Source organism: Rhinolophus ferrumequinum, chromosome 6 (assembly GCF_004115265.2).
Source record: "Rhinolophus ferrumequinum isolate MPI-CBG mRhiFer1 chromosome 6, mRhiFer1_v1.p, whole genome shotgun sequence".
Taxonomy (NCBI): domain Eukaryota; kingdom Metazoa; phylum Chordata; class Mammalia; order Chiroptera; family Rhinolophidae; genus Rhinolophus; species Rhinolophus ferrumequinum.
In genome coordinates this window covers 67,700,922-67,727,024 of record NC_046289.1, presented here as the reverse complement: position 1 = coordinate 67,727,024, position 26,103 = coordinate 67,700,922, and the positions used below count along the sequence as shown (strand labels likewise).

General features: G+C 36.2%; 1 protein-coding gene across 6 annotated transcripts in view; it reads left to right on the top strand.

The window, feature by feature from the left end:
- Positions 1-26,103, top strand: part of CDIN1 (CDAN1 interacting nuclease 1) — a 221,473-nt gene that overhangs the window by 87,105 nt on the left and 108,265 nt on the right. For all 6 annotated transcript variants that reach the window (XR_004423269.1, XM_033109082.1, XM_033109080.1 and 3 more), the window contains 3 exons: positions 12,567-12,646; positions 13,000-13,049; positions 21,332-21,399. Coding sequence is in view for 5 of the 6 variants with exons in the window: in XM_033109082.1 (XP_032964973.1) it covers positions 12,567-12,646; positions 13,000-13,049; positions 21,332-21,399 (198 nt within the window). In the remaining variant the exon portion in view is untranslated. The remainder of the gene's footprint in view (positions 1-12,566; positions 12,647-12,999; positions 13,050-21,331; positions 21,400-26,103) is intronic.

The window sequence follows — 26,103 nt, the reverse complement described above, 5'->3', positions numbered from 1 at the left end:
TTGTACAGCTATTTTTAGATCAGGCTACTAACTTGTTCTCTTAAATGGATGGCTCATTTGCTTGAGGGACCAAAATGTAGGCTTTCTTGAAACCTCAGAATTTTGAGACCTCTGCCAAAATATGTTTAACGTGGTAGGTTGTTTTTGTGGAATTTGCCTTTCCTTACGATGAGACTAAAGTGTAGGTCAGTCATTGCTTAGGTTGTCTGACACATAGGATTTTAACGTTTTCTGTCTTTTTCTTTTGTTTTCTTGGGGTTTTGGGGTTTTTGGTTTTTTTTGTGATTAAAAAAGCATAAGAGAGATAGATCCCTGTGTTGGATAATGGGCAGAAATTGAATAGCTGTGTTTTCCTTGAAAGTTGTTGAGATTTTTCTCAGGAGAATTAGACGAAAGTTATTTCTGAATAGAAGTGCTGTCCCTGGCTGTAATTAGTCACATGGGCTTAGTTCCCAGGAAATGTTTCTTTCAATGTACTGAAAGTGTCTGAATTTTCATATTGTTTAACTTACCTTGAAATTTTATCTCTGTTTTCCCATCTGCCCCTCTCCTAAATTAAGAAGTCTAAAGTTTAGTTTGTTCTTTTCCCATTAGATTAGGGGCTCTGCCAAAAAATGCACATGTTCTTGTCCGTGTACTCTCTCCCTTTCCACGAATCCTTCCAATCCTGGGCAACACTTTTAATGACTTAGAATTAACGGCTTTCTAATTATGCACTGAGGCAGACACACCATGATGTGGTGTGGGTCTTTGCCAGCAAATGGAAACCAGGAGACATAAATGAGCAGGCTACCAGAGGGTATGATTAGAGAGGCTTCTTGATGTCATCTACTTGCAAAGCAGACTTCCTTTGCCCCATCTCACTGAATAATACAAACTTAGTTCTACCAGCAGCCACTGTACATCACCTTTAGGGACATGCATTTTTCTTTCTTTTTATAGAACATAAGGCATTCGTGATCCTGTCAGGTTTTTTAGCTACCCCAGCAAATTTTGGTAGGTCTTTGTTATTAACTTTCTCCCTGACCTTGAACTGGAGTCTTCTCTTTACCTATCACTCAACTCTCAATGTCACCTGACATGCTGGCCCCATAAACTTAGACAAGAGAGCTCAGCTTCATTAGGTGGCCCTATATTTGCTCTACACGGAGCACTAAGTGTTTTGAAACTTTAGTTGCTAATATTTGACTTAGGAGGGAGGAGAGTGTGGAAAACTTGAGTTTGATTCTTACAAGTATGACGCATTCATCTAGAACATGTCAGATCGCCTTTGAATACCATGGGAAGAGGCTGGAGAACAAGAGCCAGGTGATTCTAAGCCCAACTGGCTGAATTCATATCACGGCTCCACCACCACTAAATGCGAGTGGGACTTTGGGCAAATGCTTTCAATTCCTCATGCCTCCGTTTTTTTCCATTTCTAAGATGGGGAGAGCCACCTTGTAGGTACATTCTGAGAATTCAGTGAGTTAATACATGTGAAGAGTTTAGAATGGTGCCTGGCCCAAAGAAAGCACTCAGTAAATGTTAGCTGCTGTTCCTTTTTTTAGAAGTGAAAATTTGTTATAGGATAGACTGAGTAACCCCACCTTCCTGAATGCTCAATTGACTTTGTTCAGATATTAAATTGGTGTTTCTGAAATTTTACAGTTTTTACAGTTTTACAGTGTTTGCCATATCCACATAGCACTACATGTACTAATAATAAATAGACTATATTTACTTGGTATCTTTAAATGTCATTTAGTTACATTTTTAAAGGAAATTTGTAATTCTACCTTAAATGATAAACTAGGATTTCTTACCATAAATAGAAAGTACTTATGACAGGAATATGTAACTGGTAAAGAAAAAAATGTTTTGCATACTCGTAAAGCCACTTCACATGCTTATGCCAGTGGTAAGCACTCTGCTGTTTGGGAGACATGGCTTAGATATCATCAACATTTAAAGACCCGTTATATCTATTCTTTGAGTCTAAATTTTCTAAAAACAATAAAAAAAATAGCCTCATTCATAGTGAGAACATTTCAAATTAAGTCAAATCCATTTGATTACCTAAGAATTGCTGTAACAGTAGGGAATATAGGCAGGGCTTGGATTTTGTGTAGTTTCTTAATAATTCATTCAGCAATTTATTGAGTAGCTATTTTGTGCAGAGCAACTCGGGGGTGATAACAGAGAAACCGTTCTGCTTTTAAGCAGCTTACCACAGATCCTGGCATAAATATTTCCTTAGTCCTCCATGTGACTGAAATATTCTCAAATGGGGTGATGTTGCATAAATACATTTGCAGCATACCTGTGGCATTAAAATTTCATGGGGGGGTGCAATTTTTAAAATGTCTAAAAAGTCTTCTTTAGATAAGCCGTAATGGAAAAAAAAATGTTAAGAAATATTGATGTAGACCAAATAGAAGGCCACCTAAAGCCAAGCTTGAATTCTGAAACCTTACAACTTCAGAACCAGTAATAAACTTGTAAGAATTATATCTTGTCTCCTTGGGGTGACCACAGGATGAGCCTAATCCTCTGGGTAAAAGCCCCCAGATACTTACAGATAACACTGAGGAAATATGGCATTTTTTTTCTATACTCTGCTAAATATCCCTTTTTTAGATTATTTCTAATGTGTCATAGTTTCAAGTCTTAGCATCCTGATCAATCTCCTACCAACAGACAACAAAGTAATATTTAATCAAGTGCCAAATGATTGGAGGACAAAATGAATTCACTCCACAATATGAGGGAGAGCAGAGCAAATGGATTGAAAAAATAAGGGAGAACCATACGGAAGGAGGTAAAAATCAAACTGAGCTTTGAAGTTTTGATCAAGGGAAAAATGAGAAAGAACATTCTAGGTTTGGAGGATGGAGTTGGTGGAGAGTGGGTGGGAGGGGTGAAATTAAGTCTATTCCTGGCATGAGTCAGGTGCTTAATAAATATTCATCACATGTATGTTTGTTGAATAAGAGTCAATGGTGTATGATGGCGACAGAGCTGTCAGTCAGCTGAGACAAGAATCTGATCAGTGTGAATACTCATGCTTTGGAGAGAGGGTCTTCCTGTCCTTACATAATAATTTTTTATTTGATGACTAGTTCAAGGTATTTCTTACGTGATTATGTGCTAGTTAGAGAGCAGAATTTAATTTGTCCCCATAGGATTCCCTAATGTTAAAAGATGTTTCTTGTTCACATCATCAAATGGGATCAGACTGTTTCAGAGATCACCCCTGTGCCGTGGGAGACCTAGTGGGTTGCCTGGAATTCCTGAGGAATAGTTGCAACTGCAACTAGGAAGCAGGCTCCTGTGGGCCACTAGCAATATCAAAATTGTCCAGAGATGACACTGACAGGCCAACTCCCATGGAGTTGTAGCTTGGGGACGTTCATGACCTTGGTGTCCAAAAGCCTTAAACCAGCATGTACAGAAATTATTAAATTCTAACTGGTAAATTTAGGCTTTGCTGCCTTGGAACTCAGCCTCTGGGCCAGCCACATGAGGAGGCAAACAAACATACTGGCGTGCTTTGGGATTGCTGTCAACAGCAGCTCCTTCCCATCCAGCTGTTCGACTGCAGGGGTTATTTTTTCTTCCGTGGAGAAAGGAGTAGGTACTAACACCCTCCATTCTGTCTGCACATGAGTCTTCCTTCAGTATGGCCCATTTTGTCTTTATCCTTGTATTGTCCTTCCCTCACTTCCTCCTTCTTCTCTGCTGACTGCCGCCACCCCATACACAGTCAGCTCCACGCTGGTTCACCCATTGTGCTTCAATCTATCTGTGACCTTGGAAAAGGGTTCCCAACTGTATATGGTCTGGTCTTTGTTTTGGTTCAGGTATAACCTAGTCAAAAGGCACTCTCTGCAGGAGGCAGGACTTTTAGGGACCTTGAGAGGGCAGATGGTTCACTTGCTCACTTGCCTCAGTTCCTTTCAGCAGTAGCCGCCCACTTTTCTCAGCTTGCATTGAGGAAAGGAAGAATTACAAAAATGGGTGGGATGTCAGTGATTTGGGGGAAAGTCTTCACTTGTTTGGCTGCTGATGCTTGGAATGCCCTTGGCTAGAGGGGGAAAAATCCGTGTCTTTGTTATAGACAAGAGTTAAAATGCAAACCTCCCATGGAGTGATGACAGTTAAGCTAATACACAAAAACGTGTAGAGGACTTCTACCATGTTCTTTCCAGAGACTAGTTCTGATTACGCATTGTGTACAGAATGCCACAAAAGGGCAGGGCAGGGGAGGGGTGTAATAAGGGAGAATCTGGCATTGCCATGTTTTGCCTGTTTAGCAGATCGACTTCTGGCAGTCTCTCCAAGGCTGTGTTGGGGGTATTGCTAAGAGCAGCCCCTGACTTCATCCCTATGTCGTGGAGTCCTTTTTTTTCACCCTCCTAACAGTAGAAAGTAATGAGTGATCTACTTATTGATAATGTAGTGTTGGTAGGCAGAAAGCAGGCCATGTCACGATCTAACAGCAGCCAAAGCAACAGTACAACAACTGGAACAGCCCAAGTCTGACATGGCATAAGTGCTTTTCGTGGGCTATTCTATTCCATGTTCACAACAGCCTTCCAGTGTTATGCTCTTTTACAGACAAGAGAGCTGAGGGTCACAGACATTAGTTAACTTGTCGAGAGCGCATAGCTAGTAGGTGGAAGAGCCAGTCCTCAATCCAAGTCTGTCTGATTCCAGGCTGTGCTCCATAACCACTGTTCCATGTTGCCTCTCCGTTTGAAAGTACTGTATAGCTTTCTGAGTTCACCTCTCTTTTAGAAGGTGTGTCTTTTTCCTCTTTTGAGGAAGATGTAAATAAAAACTGTGGTCTTGTTGTGTGACATCTGAGGCTAGGTCATAAGAAGCCACAAGCTTCTACCTGGCTCTCCTGGGGTGTAGCTCTTGGAACCCAACTGCCGTTTCAAGGGAAAGTCCAAGCAGACCTTAGGCCCACATGGAAACTAAGGCCCACCTCATCCACAGTTCCGGCTGAGGTTGCAGCAAGCACAGAGTTGCCAAAGCATGTGAGTGAATCATCATGGAAGTGAATCCTCCAGCACACAGATAACCCACTCAGTTGACACCAAAGAAAGAATAAGCTACCAAGCCCAGGCCAATTTGCCAAATAATGAGCATGTTAAGAAATCCTTATTTGAAGCCCCTTCCCATCGAAAAACTATGGGTTTATATTTGAAAATCCAGTGGAACTGATTCCCAAACAAATTGTCTTTTTCTCTCAAGCTTGATGATGAGCACACGATGCTTTGGCCTTTGAAGGACTGAGGGTAACAACCAATGACCATCCTCCTGCGGCCCAGCCTGGCCAGACGTCATGCAGCAGAGAGGTCTTTAGAACTGATTTAAATTGTTCCAGTCCCCGCTCTATCTGCATCTCTGCCACCAGCTCTTCTTTCTGTTGTTTGAGCTCCAACTTCTTAGAAGGACCTTTAAATATTTGTATAACTTTAACTTCAGAAAAAATAACAAATAAACAAATATAAAAGGAAACAAGCTTTCCCTTGAATTTCTTACTAAAGGTTTTCAAAATTTTCAACAACATAGCAGAATGAGCTTTTGTTGATGGGCCATATTTCCACGACAAAGACGTAGAAATGATGGACAAAATAAACAACAAAGAAAAAAAAATCTTTTAAAATCCATAACCAAGTTCAAACAAAAGGAATTCAATTTCTGGGTACAAGGAATAGAGAGAGAAGGTATATTCAGAGTGGTAAATGGGCTCACACTGTGTAGTCCCATAGGAATTGTTAGTTTGAGGTATAGAGATGAAGGGCTGGGCCTGGAATTTTGAACTCCACAGAGTAAAGATGTACAACCAGGAGTTGGAATTCAGCCTCCATATATAGTCCAGACCATAGAAAAAGGACTAGGAAAACTCCGCTTGCCTGGAGAAAATGGCAAGGAAGCTTGCTTACTGTGTATAGCTTCGAGTTGTGGAGTGTTAGGAATGAAGAAAGAAATTAGAAATAGATCAGCACCATTTGGAGTTTGGGTCCCAATGTACACTCTTGTTTACTGCAGGAAGCCTGAGCTAACAAATTAGCAGTAGAACTGGTTTCTGCAAAAGTAAACATGAAATGACTGTGTCATGGTTATTTCCAAAGTGCAGGACAAACAATTCTTGCTGAAAATAAGCACCTAGTAAAAATTCATAAGCCAAGTGAAGAAACTACTATAGGAAAGATACGACACCAGATAGATAGATAGATAGATAGATAGATAGATAGATAGATAGATAGATAGATAGCATACCATGGACTTGAGAAAAGACATTATAAATTAAGTCTATAAGATGATATCATAAACTATAAAATAAATCTATAAGGTAAAAGTATATAAACTGATGGACTAAATAAAGACTATAACTAGATAAGTGAAAGAATACAAAATTGTGAAAAAGAACAGATTGATTTGGAAAAAACAAAAATAAAAATTAGAAATGAAATAATTGTCCTTGAAGTTGAAAGCTCATTAGATTAGTAAAGTATTAGATTAGGAGAAAAAAAAGATTAGATGAATTAGATTAGAACAAAAATTAAATTAGATTAGAACAAAAATTAAAAATTAAGTTGGATGAATTAGATTATGACAAAAATTAAGTTAAGACTGGATCTAAGAAAAGCAAGAGATGAGGAAAAGGGAATGTAAACACTTTTTAGGAGCTGGTGACGTAGGGGATAGAATAATACCTTCAAATAGATGTCTATCATAGGATAATAGTTCAAAATTTTTCAAACTCGTTTAAGTCATTTATCCTTAGGTTCGTGCTAATTCCAAGCATACTAAATAAAAAGAGCCATATTTAGTCTCACAGTGATGAAATTACTGAATATTAAAGAAAACCCTAAAGCACAGAAATAAAAGACAAATTATATAGGGGTTACAGTTACACTGACAGTAGAGTTCTTATCAATAACAGATATCAAGAGACACTGGAATCATATCTTCAAAGTATTGAAGTAAAATGACTGTTAGCCTATAATTCTATACCCAGCTAGATTAGCATTTAAAAGTGAGAACTAAGTAAAGATATTTTCAGGCAAGGGGTGACTAAGATATTTTACTCAGTGATCCCAGCTGAAAGAACGAATAACTGAGGTGCGTCAGTAACAATATCCAATTTTCAGATATTGAATCCAAAAGTGGAATTCAAGAAGCAATGCTGAAAAAAGAAGATTGCCAAACATGTTGATAAGCATTTTCCAAACATGTAAATAAGCATTGAATGCTTTAACAAATGGAAAGAGACTGTATTCGTCAAGATTCTCCAGAGAAACAGAACCAATAGGTGTGTGTGTGTGTGTGTGTGTGTGTGTGTGTGTGTGTGCGCAGAGAGAGAGAGAGAGAGAGAGATTTATTATAAGAAATTAGCTTACATGATTATTTAGCTTACATGATTATACAGGCTGATAATAAGTCCCAAGATCTAGTAAGTCCCAGTTGGCAAGCTGGAGACTCAGCAGAGCCAAGGGTATAGTCCCGTCCAAAGGCTTGCAGGTTTGAGACCCAGGAGGAGCCAATATTTCAGTTTGAGTTCAAAAGCAGAAAAATGCCAATGTTCTAGCTTGAGGCCATGAGGTGGAAAAATTCTCTTCTACTCAGTCTTTTTGTTCTATTCAGGCCTTCAACTGATTGGGTAAGGCTCACCCACATTAGGGAAGGCAGTCTGCTCTGTTCTTTTGGTGATTCAACTGGTAATCTCACCTAGAAACATTCTTACAGACATACCCAGAATAACGTTTGACCAAGTGTCTAGTCATTCTGTGGCCCAGTTAAGCTGACACATGAAATTAACCATTGCAAAGACTGAGAAATTGTGTTTGTGGACAAGTTGGTTGGACAGAAATAACTAACACAAACATGTAGGCTAATCTGGGGTGGGGGGGTTTCCTGATTGGAGTGAATACATTTTAAATTCCTTAGACTTACAATGGAGATATGATTAGATTAGATATTGTTCAGTTTAGATAGTTTTTTGAGAGGATTACTAAAGAAGTAAATGTAAATTATTATTTTCAAGTGAATAAAGAGAGAAGGGAGGAATAAAGAAAACTTAACTACAAGATAGTAAAGGGAAAGAGAGAAGAGAATGGTTAGCAGAACATGGAAAATAAAAGGGTAGAAATAAGTTTGAATGTGTCAATTACAAGTGGATTAAACTCACTGTTTAAAAAGCAGAGATTTTCTAAATTGAATTTAGAAAATCTAGCTAAATGTTATTTATAAGAGCCATACCTATGGACTTAATGACAAAATAATTTTCAAAGTAAAGAAATGGAACACCAGACAGGCAGATACTACCCAAAAGAAAAGTGGTACAACTGTATTACTCCTAGATAATACTAAATTTAAGATATATATATATATATATGTATATATATATATATATATATATAGAGAGAGAGAGAGAGAGAGAGAGAGAGAGAGAGAGAGAAATCATGACTTAATGCCAAAAGGCATAATTTCCAAAAAGTGGATGTAAAACAATGAATTTATGCACCCAACAATATAGCCCCCTAACACAGGAAGCAAACATTGGTAAAATTATAAGGAGAAATTCACAAATAGATGATTATTTCATATGTAGTAGATGATACATAGTAGATGTAATAGATGATTATTTCATATGTAGTTTGGAAAAATTAATAAGAATGTAGAAGATTTAAATTATGAAATTAACAATCTTGACCTACTTGACATACCTGAACCCTGTACCTCAAAAATAGGATCTTCAGTATTTTTTGAGACAATAAAAACATTTGTAAAAATTGGTTGCATATAAAAACACAAAGGAAGTCAACAACCCCCGAATTAATATAAACATTACATACTTTGACCACAATATAATCAAATTAGAAATATAATAAGTTTTTAAATAACTTATGGATCAAAGATGAAATCATAATGGAAAGTGTAAAATATTTATAAGTGACAAAACTTGTGGCATGTAGCTAAAGCAGAATTTAGAGGAAAAATTATAGCCTTAGAAGTATACGTTAAAAGATTGAAAATTATTTAATAGAAATAGTAAGTTAATAAAAGAATAATGTGACAAACTCAATGTAGAAAGCAGGAAAAAATGATCACCAAAAGATAAATGAAATTTGAAGAAATGGAGCAGGAGAGAGAATCAGCAAAACCGAAATTCGGTTTCTTGAAAAATACTAATAAAGTAAACCAACCTCTAGCACAACTGATACATTTTAAGTTTACACAAACTAATATTAGAGTATTTAAAGTTATTTGCAAATCCAGAAATTAAATCAGAGTGGTGTGTGTATTGATGTTTATAGTATCAGTCTCCTGACTTTGTAATGTTAGAAATATTTCGCAGTAAAGAGATCATAATCTTTACTTTGGCATTACGCCCTAGCCCAGGCATTGCCTATTGTCTGTCCTCTGTAGCTTCAGAAGGTACCACCTCTCTCCTATTCCTGTGCGTCTAGTTCCAAGTGACTCATGCATTGCTATTTTGTACATAGAAAGCTGAAATCTCAGCAGTTGAAGCAGTGGTAGGGTAAAACTGAAATCAACAGAATGAATGCCTCCAGCAGAGGTTAGGGAGAATGAGACTCCTGTCCATGTATGGTCAAAAAAGACGGGTGAAAACTGAACAGAGGTAATACCTGACCTAGGGACAGCTTCCATAAAAGGCCTTGACTTCCTTGAGGGCTCTTATCCCTAGACCTCCCAAGATTGTCCAATTGCCTTATCTGGTTGATGTTATTGTTCATCCTTTTGGCAGTTCCTAAGCTTCAGAATATGTATGGAAAAGTAAGTTTGTACTCTCTCACGTCATCTGAGACACAGATATATTTTTGTGAAGCCTGAGGGTGGAGGTCTGCAAATGTAGGGCAGACGTGTCCTGGGATTGGAACCAAGGCCTTGACTTCCTATTTGCACTTTCTCTCCTGTTCAAAACAAAACAGAAAAGCCAGCAGGATGCAAGAAAAGACATGTTGTTGAGTTTTAAATGAATGTGGACTCAATATATAGTATTTACTATTCAATTTTTTTTTAAATTAAAGTTTATTGGGCTGACAATTGTTAGTAAAGTTACATAAATTTCAGGTGTACAATTCTGTATTACATCATCTATAAATCACATCGTGTGTTCACCACCCAGAGTCAGTTCTCCTTCCATCACCATATATTTGATCCCCTTTACCCTCATCTACCACCCTCCTCCCCCCTTACCCTCTGGTAACCACTAAACTATTGTCTGTGTCTATGAGTTTACTATTCAATTTAAAACGACTGACTTCCCCTGTCACAGACTTCCTTTGCTTTGAATAGTGTTCTATTCAGTACATTCAATCTATTTTTTTTAAAGTTTATTGACTATGATTCTTGATTCTGATAAGCACACTATTCTAAATTTATATTGTGAAGAAAATTATGATGTCATCAGTTTCCTTTTTCTTTAATGTTTCCCTTTCTTCCCTCATAAAATAAATGACCTAATTTTCTTATGTCCCGGAGTATTGTCCCTATTCCTTTTTTTTTTAGGAGCCTTTGTTTTATTATTTTAGCAACGAATCTGCATAGTTTGTGATGAGGTCATTAATTTTCCATAGGATAACACTTTTGTTACGCCATATGATCATTTGTAGATTAATAATCTTTTCCTTGCATGGGTATAAGAGTTAGCAATGTAACATTTTAGCAGTGCCCTGGTGCCTGTGGCAAAGGTGCTGTTTCCTTGAGACGATGATGGCATCATGGATAACCTGAAAGAATGGGCCGGCCATTACTATGCGGTGTCTGAGTAGCAGACCTCAGAAAAGGTGACCAAGTGCATGAGCACTGCTCTGGTCCCCTCTGACTGGCCAGACCTTAAAATTAAGTTGGGAAAACTGAGTGACTTTACTATCTATTGAACACTGTTTTTACAATAATCTGTTTTTTAATAAGACGATTTGCTGCTTCGTCTTCCCAGTGTTCGTATACCACTTATCTGTAGTAATTTCTCTCAGAAAGAATTGAGCCCGACGTAAGCTCATAGGAAGCACATGCCTAAGCCTGATTTGGTTCTATTACTTAAACTTCAACAGAATAAATAACAACAAAATAACTGTTGTAGCTATTTTCTCTAGAGACTCACAGAAGAAACCTTGAAGGTAGTCGGTCACTCAGCTAATGTTAGCAGATGAAGACATTGAATGTGAGAGGCCCTATAATATGCACAGGTCGCAGAGTCAGTTGTGGAGATAGGGCCGGATAGGCTTCCTTGGGTGATGATGCTCATTTGGCCTCTCCACTTGCAGTACAAACACATTTGTAAATGGTTGTTAAGTACATAAACGTTGCTATGAGCATGCAGTTATGTGACTAAGAATGGGAAATAATTAAAATAATTGTACCTCATTTTTTCTTTGTAGACTCAGTACTATGGTTAAGTGACAAAGATCTAATTTCCTTATTTCTTCCCACAGTACTTACGAACATTTATCATACCTGTCAGTGTTCTTATGGCACTGAACTTGATAAAAACCTAACCAAAAAAAAAAAAAAAAAGTAGGCAAAAAATCATCTCAGAACCTGAATGATGCAGATCTGTAGTCCATGTTCATTCTATTAACTAGATAATTATCTAACATGCATTTTTAGATTCTGCTTGTATGGACCAGACCTTAAGCGGTTTTCCTAAATATTTGGGAATGACTCCACTGGAGGACTTGAATCACTTCCTGAGCAGCACCTGACTGAGCTTCAGTCTGGAGACTTGGCCTTCCTCCCATGCTGAGGAAGAGGCATTCAGACCACTTTGGCCTTTACTTGCCTGCAGTAAACGGCAAGAACAGAATCTCTTGCCTCACTTGTCAAAGAATGTGATCTGATCTAGCATCCCATATCAGATGCCTCCCGTAGCCTCTTCTTCTGTAACAGTTCTGTTAATTTGCAGCTGGATGCAATAAGACATATTTTGAGACAAAAAATCATATATAAAAGTAAATATGTGTATATTTTTTTTTTATTTAAGATTCCCTCACTTGTCAGTCATTTTACCTACTTTTCTCACCTGTGAAATGGGCATAAAATTTTATGGCGGTTGATGAGAATTATTTTAGAAAGGTTTAGAATTCAGAGATGCTTTCTTGGCTGAAAGTTATTTTTATTGACATCATGGAAGTCTTTGAATATGACCTGCTTTCACTAAGCTCTCCATGTACATACGCTTGGTTATAAAATACTCACCTGCAAAAGGTAAATATTTTCTTTCTGATTGTCTTTGTTGTGTTTTTGTTTTTCCCCCAAGTGAGCTTTTCCAAAGCTAATTTAACTGCAAAGAGACATATGCTTTAGGTCTGTACTTGTTAATTTACCTTGGAAAAATTAGGTCATCTTCAAATCTGGCAATGTGGCTTACAAACTTGGCAAAATGGTCTAATTAAAAGCTTCCCTTAGGTTTTAAAAAAAAAGTGATTAGTAACAGTAGTGTTTTCATTTTCATGGTTTGTGTATATATAGGTATATGTCACTTCTCATGTTGCATTAAAAGTATGTTGACTGTCTGCTAACAGTTCATCTCTTTTCTTCTACAGCCTCCAAGTCTGTTATAAATAGTATGCTGCGGGACCCTTCTCAGATTCCAGATGGAGTTCTAGCAAATCAGGTCTATCAGGTATTAATCACAGCTGTCTATTTTCAGTGGCAGTGCTGTTATCTGCCTAGCAGAGTAAAGGATTTTAAACCTCATTTAATTACTGTCATCATAAACTATCACTGAGGTCAGGGTGCACCGTAAATGGCAATGCAATATTTGTGAGAAAAGCATTTCACTTTTTTAATAGCTTGCTTTTATAGTGAATAAAAAGCATGCAATTTTTGTTTTCTGTGATTAAATCTGAATAGCCTTTTGATAGCTTCTTAAAAAATTTTTTTTTAAAAAGTGATTACTGTTTTTAGGATATTGTTTAACTGTAATAGATTTTGTAGTCGCTCCACCCCAGATCCCCTTCTCTTATTTGTCTGCAGTGCATTGTGAACGACTGTTGTTATGGACCACTGGTGGACTGCATCAAACAGTATCCTTTCCCATAAAATTTTAGGTGTGCAATTGGCAAGCTTAGACTCAGTGGAGAAGATATGTCTAGCTTTAACCTGACATAAAGTTCTGCTTCACAAAACACATTTCATACTCTTCTATTTTACATTCAATCAACTGGAGGGTCACTGCAGACCATTCTTTTCTGCAGCTTAAGAAAAACCAGATAGGCTATGGAAAGATGTCAGTTCAGCAGCTGTGCATTCACATGCTTATTTCAAACTGCTTGGTTTTCAGTGAGTGTAACAGTACAGTCATTAGCCAGGTAACATACTATCTTGGAACGTATCTTACCATCCTACCGAATATTTTTAAAAATACAAAAAATTTCCATTTAAAATGAGCCAAATTCAGTTGAGTTTGCTAGAATAAATTTTGAGCCTGATGTTAAAGGATGTTGTGGTTAAAATGTCTCCAGAATCCAGAGGAAAACAGGTGTATCCATACTTACATCTGATAAAACACACTTTGGGATAAAAAAGATAACAAGAGACAAAGATGGACACTTCATAATGATAAAGGGGACAATACAACAAGAAGACATAACACTTATCAATTTATATGTTCCCAGTCATGGAGCACCAGAATATACAAAGCAACTACTAATAGAACTACAGGGAGAAACTGACAAAAACACAATTATAGTAAGGGACCTAAATACACCATTGACAGCTATGGATAGATCATCCAAACAGAAAATCAATAGGGAAATATCAGATTTAAATGACACATGGACATAATTGACTTTACAGAGTATTTCATTCTAGAATACCAGACTATACATTCCTTTCCTGTGCACATGGAACAGCCTCAAGGATAGACCATATGTTGGGACACAAAACTAGCCTCAGCAAATTTAAGAAGATTGAAATAATACAATGCATATTCTCTGACCACAAGCCTCTGAAATTGGAGGTTAACTGCAAAAAGAAAGCAGGAAAAACCACAAGTACTCAGAGATTAAACAACATGCTACTAAAAAACAACTGGGTCAAAGAAGAAATAAAAGGAGAGATCAAAAGATACATAGAAACAAATGAGAATGAAGATACATCATATCAAAAGTATTGGGATGTGGGGAAAGCAGTATTAAGAGGGAAATTTATATCATTACAGGCCTATCTCAAGAAACAAGAAAAATCCTAAATAAGCAACCTAACATTACATCTTAAAGAACTAGAAAAAGAAGAACAAATGAAGCCCAAAATCAGCAGAAAGAAGGAAATAATAAAAATTAGAGCAGAATTAAATGAAACAGAGAATAAAGACAACAGAAAAAATTAATGCAACACAGAACTGGTTGTTTGAAAAGATTAATAAAATTGACAAATCCCTGGTTAGACTCACTAAGGAGAAAAGAGAAAAGACGCAAATAAAATCAGAAGGGAAAGAAAAGTAATGACAAATACCACAGAAATACAAAGGATCATACAAGAATACTATGAAAGACTATATGCCACCAAATTCAATAACCTAGAAGAAATGCACAAGTTCTTAGAAATATATAATGTTCCTAGACTGAATCACGAAGAACTGGAAAATTGTGATTATACATCACGATTAAGTGGGGTTTATTCTAGGGGCACAAGGATAGTTCAACATACGCAAATCAATCAGTGTGATACATGACGTAAACAAAATAAAGGATAAAAATCATACGATTATGTCATAGATGCAGAAAAAGCATTTGACAAGATACAACATCCATTTATGATTAAAACACTTAATAAAATGGGTATAGAAGCAAAGTACCTCAACATAATAAAGGCCATATACAACAAACCCTCAGCTAATCTCATACTTAATGGTGAAACACTGATTTTCCTCTAAAATCAGGAATAAGACAAGGATGCCCCCTGTCACCAATGTTATTCAGCATAGTAAAGGAAGACCTAGCCAGAGCAGCCAGGTAAGAGAAAGAAATAACAGGCATCCAAATAGGGAATAAAGAAGTTAAATTATGACTTTCTGCAGATGACATGATTCTTTATGTAGAAAACCCTAAAGACTCCACAAAAAAAAAAACTATTAGAAACAATAAACAGATATAGTAAATTTGCAGGATACAAAATCAATGTACAAAAATCCATTGCATTTCTGTATACTAACAATGGAATTTCAGAAAAAGAAATGAAAAAATAATTACTTTTGCAATTGCAACAAAAAGAATAAAATACCTAGGAATAAACTTAACAAAGGATGTGAAGGACCTATACACTGAAAACTATAAGATATTATTAAAAGAAATTGAAGATGACACAAAGAAATGGAAGGATATGCTGTGTTCGTGGATTGAAAGAATCAACATAGTTAAAAATGGCCGTATTACCAAAGGCAATATATAGATTTAATGCAATCCCCATCAAAATCCCAATGGCATTTTTAAAAGAAATAGAACAAAAATCATCAAATTTGTATGGAATCACAAAACACTGAATAGCCATCTTAACAAAAAAGAACAAGGCTGGAGGCATCACACTCTATGACTTCAATTTATACTTCAAAGCAACAATAATCAAAACAGCATTGTATTAGCAGAAAAACACACACGGACCAGTGGAATAGAATTAAGAACCCAGAAATAAACCCACATATATATGGGCAGATAATTTTCGTCAATGGATCCAAAAGCATACAATCGAGAAAAGAAAGACTTCAATAAACAGTATTGGGAAAATTGGAAAGCCACATGCAAAAGAGTGAAACTAGAATGCTATCTGTCACCATATACCAAAATTAACTCAAAATGGATCAAAGACCTAAACATAAGACCTGAAACAATAAATTGTGTAGAAAAAAAGCATAAGCACTAAACTTATGGACCTTAGGTTCAGAGAGGATTTTATGAATTTGACCTCAAAGGCAAGGGAAATAAAAGCAAAAAAAGAAAAGAAAAGAAAAAAGAATGGGATTACATCAAACTAAAAAGCTTCTGCACAGCAAAAGAAACCATCAACAGAACAAAGAGGCAACCAACCGAATGGGAGAAGATATTTGCAAACAACATATCTGATAAGGGCCTAATATCCAAAATATGTAACGAACATGTACAATTCAATAGCAAAAAAAAATCAATCCAATTAAAAGATGGGCAGCGGACCTGAACAAACAGTTGTCCCCAGAAGATACACAAAAGGCCAACAGTATACGAAAAAATGCTCAACTTCACTAGCTATTAGGAAAATGCAAATAAAAACCACAATGAGATACCTGTTAGAATGTCTACCATCAACATGACAAATAATAAAAAGTGTTGGAGAAAAAGGAACCTTCATACACTGTTGGTGGGAATGTAAATTGGTACTGCCGCTATGGAAAACAGAATGGAGTTACCATATGACCCAGCAATCCCTCTCCTGGGTATCTACCCAACAAATCTGAAAACACTTAACCATAAAGATATATGTACCCCTATGTTCATTGGAGCATTATTCATGGTGGCCAAGACATGGGAACAACCCAAGTGTCCTTTGATAGATGAAAAAGATGTAATTGTATACACACACACACACACACACACACACACACACGCAATGGAATATTACTCAACTATAAAATATCAAATACTGCCATTTGCAACATTGATGGGTCTTGAGATTATCACGCTAAGCAAAATAAGTCAGACAGAAAATGTCGAGAACAATATGATTTCACTCATCTGTGGGATATAAAACTGAAAGCAACAAATAAGCAAGACAAACAAAGAAACAAAAACTCAGACACAGACAACAGTTTAGTGGTTACCAGAGGGAAAGTGGGGAGGAGGGTGCTAGGTGAGGGTTAAGGGGATCAAATATATGGTGACGCAAGGAGAACTGACTCTGGGTGATGGACACACGATGCAATATATAGATGATGTTTTATATAAATGTACACTTGAAATCTATATAATTTTACTAACCAATGTCACCTGAGTCAATTTAATAATTTTTTTTAAATGTCACCAGAGACCATCACATTTTAAAGGGCAGTAGACTCTTGTTGCTTAAATGCTGATTACAATCTGAGCTGTCAGTTTGATCCCTAATAAACATTTTTAGAGAAACCAAATTAATTTTTCCCTCTGAACTGAATTTAAGGCTATGAAAACAGATGTCTAGTCATTTACTGTGTTTTCCTGAAAATAAGACCTAGCCCGACAATCAGCTCTAAATGCATCTTTTGGAGCAAAAATTAATTATATTATATTATATTATACCATCCTATAAGACCCGGTCTTATTTTATTATAATAAAATAAGACCGGGTCTTATAGGATGGTATAATATAATAATAATATAATATAATATAATATAATATAATATAATATAATATAATACCAGGTCTTATATTAATTTTTGCTCCAAAAGACGCATTAAAGCTGATTGTCCAGCTAGGTCTTACTTTCGGGGAAACACGGTATTAAAAACATTGCGATTACTAAAGAGTTAACTTCTTAAAACAGGATTTGAGTGGAAAGTAACTGCTCCATGATGTTACTTTATTCATGACATTATTCATCAATACATTTAGTAGTGTGGCAACACTAAGAATTTTGAGGATCCTTGGCTAAGAATGCTATTTAAAGAGGAAGTAGTATTTTTAAATGAAAATTATATTTGTCTGAATCCATGAGTCTCACATTTCTTAATGATAGAACATGTACTTCCTGGTATAGGTTTTGTTAGTGTGGGTGGCATGTGACCAATTGTGATTTGGTGAGAGTCAGGAGGCATTTTTTGGAAGCCCTCACTAGTCAAGTGTGTGTGTGTGTGTGTGTGTGTGTGTGTGTGTGTGTGTGTTTATATGCTACCTTGTTTCCTAAAGGCTTAGAGTCAGTAAAATGTTTGTTAAAAAAAAAGAAAAAAGAAATCACGCATTTTCTTTTTTCTTTTTCATAAAGTTAACCTTTGAAAATATTCTTAAAGAGCGCCCTTGTAAGAATATTCAGTACCTATGTTATAGCCCTTTATATATTTATTCTCCAAGTCTGTTCCCCCCAATCTAACGTAATAAAATCACAGCATTATCGTAAGCTTACCTTTTTACTAGACCAAAGTAAAACTATGCTTCTATTTGCAATGTAAAATTAATGGTAGTGTTCAAAATTGTAGGAATGCCAATCTCATGTTGCTACAGTGATAAAGTTTAGCACATTCGTGTAACAACTAACACCATCTCAGAGTATCTGGGGCGGAATTACATGTTAATTTTAAAGCACATAAAATAGTTAAAAATCAATTTAAAGTTAAGGTTTTAAAAGCATAATGTCTCTTGAAGGATTGCATATTGATTTCAAATATAACTATCTAATTATATATGCATGGACTAAAGTATGAAGTCAACTGCTTTGTAAATGCCAGGAGGCTATTTTTCAGTAATAGTTGAGATGCTTACGGGAAACTAGATTGCTGTATTGCTGGCGAAAAAAATGGCTTGTGAGGTTATTTACAAGTTTTGCCCCATGGTCACTGCCATACATCAATATCAGGTATTATTGTAGACAAAGTCTAAGTGTTTCTGCTTATAGGGCATTATAAATTCTATTTGGAATATTTTCGTTACATTTTTGCCATCATTCACTTTCCCTTTTTGGTGTTATTGCCTGTAGAATTTAATGTAGTACATGATTTCAATTGATAAAGATAATGATGTATGTCTATAAATTGTATTCACTGACGAGATTATAATTTTGCAGTTCCATTATTATGCCTATTTCCAGTAAATTTACTATTTTTACAAACTTTAGTTTCTAGACCTTGTATTTTATATATATTTATATCCAGCAAAGCGTAATCAAGAAGTCTATCTTTCCAAAATTTCAAATTGGTGATTGCTTTTACCATGCAAAACAAAACAGGCTGGGAAGTTTGTAGAGAACTGATTTTATCTTTGCATTGAGGTAGTAGCAGTTTTATATAATATACATACACTTGCACAGGTGTTTCCTAGACTGATCAACAGGAATTATTTTATTTCATACTGAATAAAATTTCTTAGTTTTCCATGTGAGTGAAAATGCTATTTATATGATGTTCTGATAATTTGATAATGTTTACATTGCTTACTGTCAGTGGATTACATCATTTTGTAAGAAAGAAAACTCACATTTAGTAAATTTAGAATAGACACAAAACCTTTTTTACTCCATTAGGAAAATGTAAGTGGAATAAAGTAAATTGGTCATTTACTAACAAGACACCAAAAAAGCACAGTAGCAAAGAGAATATAAATTGTCACTATGCTTTCTTTTTCTTTTGGTGTCCACTATTTTTTTTTCTCTACATAGACATATTGACACCTTTCCTGCCATAGGTTATATTCACTGACACAAAAGGTGTGAGAAAACAGCCACCTCAACTTTCTAAAGTGTGACTTCAGGACACAGCTATTAGACAAAGACCTAGGCAGAGAAGCAAGTAAAGATAATGATGCAGGAAGCTTAAAATGCTGTGGGTTTCATTTCTGTACCATCAGTAACCTCAGTTTCATGATTCAACATTTTAGATGTAAATAATTTACAACAATAAAAGTGAGAGCACATTTATGTGGAATAGAAGTAAATAATTTAGTTCTCAAATGTGGTGTGCCCCCAGTAATGAGAAATCATTGAAAGATACTCATCAAATGTCTTCAATGGACTCTGCAAATGTGTGAAATTTTGTGACTTAAAAATGTGTTTCCTTTATTTTGTTTCCAATAAGAAATTAAATAAGCATAGCCATGTGCATTGGAGTGGGGAGGGAGGCACAACAGAAGGAAAAATGCAGGGATGATGAAGTAGGGCTCATTTTGACGGTTGACATGAGTGGCCACATCTCTGGAATTTGAAGATTTTAACAATATTCACCTGTATCTGTTGATACAGGACAGGATAATTCTCTAGGAGTTTTTTTTGTTTGTTTGTTTACAAATAATATGTAAGCTTTATTACATTTAAATTGGGCTCTTGCAGTGCATGATCAGAATTAAAGAGTCTCTGGTAGGCCAAGACATGATATGACCAAGTTGACATTATCAGTGAAATGTAATTATTACCAAATGCTTTTGACAGAATTCAAGTATCAGAATAGGGTAACACTCCTTTTTAGACTTTTGCAATCTCATCCTTTTGGAAAATACACCCAGAATTGGAAGTCCCATAACTGATTTCATTATTTACCAGCCATGGGACCGACCTCCAGTAAGTTCCTCAGCCTCCCTGAACCTAGCTTTTCTTAACTGTAAAAATGGGACTAATAACAGTACCTAGTCATGTGGTTGTTGTGAAGTTTAAATAAGACGATAGTACCCCAAAGTGTGTAGCACAAAAGCTTCGTATATGGTATTTAAGAAATATTAACATACTATTTTTAGCATATTATTTTTACATAATTTTAATACTTTTTAAGAAGCTGTGTGAAGGTCATAAGCATGACCGTTGCAGTGATCGTATTCTGATCCGTTCCTCTGCTTTACCACACATCAACTGTATGATCTTGTGCAAGTTCCTTTCTAAGCCTCAGTTTCCTCGTCTTTAAAATATGGATAATGATAACTGTGAGGATGAAATAACACACATAAAACACTTAACACAATGGCTGCCTCATAGTAAACACTCAGAGAATGTCTATGTGCCTGTGTGTATCTAATTATTTGTGTGTTATAATATGTGTACACTTGTACACACATGATAACAAGAGTTGAAATAGCTTCTGTACCCACACCCTAACCCACAGTCCTTTAGTAAGATGTCTTTCCTCCACGTTACATATAATCCTCAACAAGTCAGTTATTGGCTTCCCAAATCACAGAAGATCGCCAAGAATAGATCGGAAGTGAGACAGGAGCTCCTAAAAGCTGCTTCTGTGACAAATGTGAATTCACAGAAGATTGATGGAATCCTATAAGATTGGAAGCTCTTTGAGGGCAAAGGCCCGTTGGTTTTCTTTGCTGCAGTTAGTAAGTGCTTGATAAAGTTGTGCTAAAGTGAATTGAAAGATATTTAACATAACACAAAGGATGTTTAAAATGACTCTCCCTCTTTTCAAAGTTATGGACACATCCATTTACAAATCTTTATTTGCCAAAATACATATAAACATTATAGAAAAATTCCAGTGACTCATTTAAATGAGGGAAGTGTATAGAAACCTCAGAGATATAGGCTAGAAGTGGAAATAGTTGCTATACTTACCTCTTATTTTCCTTTTCATCTCAAAGTGTAGACCTGGTCTTAGCATTTTTCCGATAGCATCTTTTTATAACTCTACCTGTGTTGCCCTCCTTAACTAAAACTCCCCAGTGCCATCGGTTATGAGCACGAAGTCCTGCTGAGAGACTTGCTTCTAGAGAAAAACCTGTCCTTCCTAGGTGAGTATTGCTTACATCCTCTCGAGCTTCTAATATCTCCACGAGTGCTTAAATATATATTTTTTTAAATCTTCCACTTGCAGTCCTAAAGGAAGAGTGAATGATGATTGATGCTGTACATGTTATCTTTTATTGATTTAGAACTGAGCAGGAACTCAGTTACCTAATCCCCTGTATACACAGCACATGCACAGGCTTGCAATTAATATTTTATAGAATAAGTGGCTGAAAAAATGCTTTAATATCTGTTGCAGTATTACTTTTGGTGTCATGAGATATTAACCATAATCTAGGCCTTATGAGAGAAAGAAACAAAAGAAATATTGTCTATAAAATGCTTTATATATTAGAACGGTTAGAAAAATTCATGTTTGTCTCATGTGTGGACTCAGGTAGTAGTACTTTTAGTTGAAAGCCAAATATTAAGATTTTATTATTTTTTATGCCAAACATTAATTGTCATCAGAAATTTAGTATGATTTTTAAAAATCTCACATGTACGCATGTTTTGGTGTGCCAGTGTGGAATCTTATATTTTTTTTCAGTATCTCTTAAGCATTAGAAATTAAGCCCCAAAAGATATCCATATGATAACTGATCATGGAAACCATAAAACACTCTACAATGAATTCCTCTTTTCCATTTTCGACATGGTACTTTGTAAAAGTTCTATACAAATCGTACTACTGTACACATCTGTTTTATGTAGATATTTAAGAGTGTACATAGTGTGTTTTTTCAGGCTAAAAAAATCAAAGAGATTAGTTTACATCATTTTTGTTCCAAAATGGACAGAGAATTGGTCAAGGAAAGTCAAATGAGTGATTTTACATCAAGTTGGAAAGGGATGTTGAATACAGCCCTACAAGAAATATGTTTTAAGTCTTAGTATTCAATATTTTTATTAATGAAACTGGAGAATGGAGCTGAATGTGTTATAAGATTGTTGATAACTTGAAGGTGGGGGGTACCATAAATATTCCCCAGCTAGGGTTAAAGAAAGTTGATAAATTAGGAAAGTGGCCTCAAATTACCGAATCAAATTTCAGTATGTAAAAGCAGCAAATTTTTTTCATATAAGGACAATTGAAATGTTCAGCCTATGGAAAAGGGGTACATTAGACAGAAATTGCATTTTAAAATTTAATCAAAAATAAAACATATAATGGATCAAAACCAGTTCAATGGATGCCTCAAAATGCACCATGAAATATGTTTTAGAACTATGGAGTTCTGATAGTATTGTGAAATATCTGGTCACACTGATCACTCAGATAGTGGCCAGTATAGCATGGCCAAATCTACTTTATTGTTTTAAGCCACCAACTAAGCAGTCATATTTTCAAGTCAGGTTGGTGTTACTCTTGACACCATCTGCTTACGGATAGTCAGTGCCATTTCTCAGTGCCATTTCTTTACTTAACCTAGCTTTTCTCTGCTTTCTTCATGAGAACTATTAGGGGGGAAGAGCAAAGAGCTTAAAGGTGGTCTAAACTTAGTCCCCAGGTCCTCGACTCCATTGATTCTGGGAACTGAGTGTGTTAGACTGGATTGACCGTGGCTGACAAAGACAATGCAGGAACTTAGCCAGGGAGGCACTACCACTCAGATACCATTTCAGAAAGGGGACTTAAAAGGGGGCATAAAATTGATGTGCCCCCTCTATTCTTCTGTGCAATAGTATCTAGAGGTAATTATTTTATTGAGGAATACCCAAAGACGACACTTAACTGATCTTTAAAAATAAATCAGTTATAGGATGTTTAGCTCACTCCACGTAACTTTAGTCCTATTTTGAAGCATTTCCTCTTCAGCATACAAAGAAGTTGTTAATTTAGTCTATGCATTTTAAGCATTTTAATGTAGTACTGAATTAATACATGTTTACTTATGGTTAAAACATCAAAATTCAAAGCCTTGTATGAAGTATTGTTACACGGTTTTTCTTTTACCATGTAAATACCCCTTCACGATGATTAATTAGATCTAAAGTACTATGCCAGATAAATTTAGATAGATCATCATATTAAATCCAGCTATGGAAAAATGTTGGTATATAATAGAACAAAATATGATCTTATGTTTTCTTTTTACGTGTGTACACCTTGAATTTTGTTGCAGAGATATTACAAACATGTTTGTTTTACTTTGATTGTTTTATAAGCAAAAATACCATCAATAGCGTTCTCTCTCTCTCTCTCTCTCTCTCTCTCTCTCTCTCGTTTCTAATCTGGGCTTTTAACAGACAAGGATTCTTACTGTTTATACATTAATCCTTCTTAAGAGTTATGACTTCCCTGAAATTTTGTATCCCATTCTAAATTTTCCACCCATTGTGCTCTGTCATTTTACAAAATAAATACTTGATCTTTTTCATCAATAGGAGAAAGAAATAAAAATAAATTACTTTTATCTTAACCCTAATAATTTCTTAAATTTCCTTGATTCATAGCCATGTACTGGACGGTTGCTATGGCACAATATTTAACACTATGGGAGAGCCGGGGGGAGAGGCCTTATCTTTGAAGATTTGGGTGTACTCATATGGATTTATCCTATCTTGTAAATTTATTAATTTTGTACTTCTACAAATAGATATATTGTATTAAGAGAAGTCAAAATTGAATAACTTCAGTTTCTCCAACTAAAAATATGTATTTTATTCATATATTCGTTTATTGCAAAAATCAATTACTGAATCAGGTAATATTAGTTTAGGCACTTGACGTAAGTCTGATGAAGTCTCTGCTCTTGTGGAGTCATGGTCTAGTAGGGAGACAAGCTACAAACAGATGAACGCAGATAACTTCTAGAAATTTCTTAGAGTTCTTGTAATTCTTCTATTTATTACTTATTCTTTTCAGCTAACTTTTATTGAATGGGTTCTTGCCAAGAACTGCACTAGTCAGATGATAAGCGCTCTGTGTGCTTTGGATGCTCGCAGCCGCGCACACTGCTGCTGTGTTCATCCAGGAAGGATGAGGTTCCAACCCTAGTGCATCTCAGGAGCTGCTCACTTGATAGTCTTGATGTGCTACTTTTATTAACAGAGAGAAAGGTATAGATTATACTAAAAATCAGTAGCTACCCTGTACATATGAAGAAAATGCTACTGGCTCATAAGCTGCTTTTCCTGAAGTGGTGATAGAATTTTACTTTTTCATCTGCTCTCTTTCACCGGCACCTTCCTGCCACCATGTGTTTCTAGGATGGCTAGTTGAGCACATTAGCTTGGCTGTCTCCCCACGAAGCTAACCACTATTTCTTTTGTTGGTTCATCAGGCAGATGTGTATCTTTTAAGTACTTGCCATGGGCAGGCACCATTAGGGATAAAAAAAATAAAAATGGAATCAAACATGGAGCCTTCCAGGAAATTTTCAGATAAGTTTACGTACATGTCAGTTCTTTCCAAGGGTAGTTAATTTAGAATTAAGATTTACTGATTAGCGTTTAAAGTCTCAGAAGATGGGAAGAACCTGCTGCCCACTCCTACCTAGGTGTAGATGCACGAGGAACCCTTCTTAGATTTTCAATTGACCAGCGAGCATTGTGATCATCCTTGTCCCATCTGCTAAAGGTCTGTTCCACTCCTCATATCAATGACATAGAAAATTTATTTTATCTACTGATGCAGATGTTTCCATTGTCTCTCAAGTGATTAAGGAGACCATGTTTTGTTATATCCTTTCTCCCTCCCGCCTCCCCCTCTTTTCTGAGACGTTGAGTAAAAGGTTGGGACAAAAGGCATAGGAGGAACTGTAAATAGTGACAGTGAGAAGCCAAGACTGTTTGCCCTGTTAGGGAAAATATGAAAGAGCTTATATCAAAGACTGAAGAGAAACCGTTCATCCTCCATGGGTTGGCGTATCTCCAGGTTGGAGGGACTTTCATTAGTGACTTCCATAGCCACTGTCTGGTGCAGATTCTTGTTAAGTGTAGCATAATAAGGACGTCTCTGGAGACATTTTATTCTTTGCAGTGAATGTTGCCCTGTTAGTAGAAGCTAACAATTATTTTGAGTGACACCTGAGAGGCATTTGCTTTATCCCCACCCTCCCATGTTTGGTCTTGCCTTATGACAAACCAGCAGATTTTACATGCTTTTCTAGCATTCATGTATTACTCTGTGGGACTCCAGGAAGGTATACTCTGTAAAGCCAAATAGGCTTCGTGAAGGATGTCCCTCACTGGAAGAAATTAGGATCTTTGTTACTAAGAGTTCATCTGTTCCTGCTGCTTTATTCCCCTCCTGAAGCAACAGTACTCTGCTGGGGAAGTGATTATGATGTGACAAACAGGGGATTATGACCTCAGGTGAAGAATAGGCCACAGGAACAGATGAAATTTAGAATACGAAGATTGTGTTTACATGCAGACGTTAGCAGTGGAGAACAGGCTAGAAATCAAACATACGAGTATAGAGGCTAAAGGGAACTGAGATGGTTGAGTATTTCGTAAGGTATCAACTATTTAAATTCATATTTCTGTCTGAAAGTTCAAAATCAGATGCAGTTTTCAGAGTAACAGGCATGTGATATTGGAGCTGGAATGTGGCAGAAGGGGTCCTGTCTTCCCTTCCTGAAGAAATTGTCATGGTGAGGGGCCATCTTTACTTCCCATATTGAATGTGCTTGCATGTGTTCTCCCTGGGACCAAGAGTAAAGCCCCATACACACATGTGTACTGCTGGAAGACAACCTGCT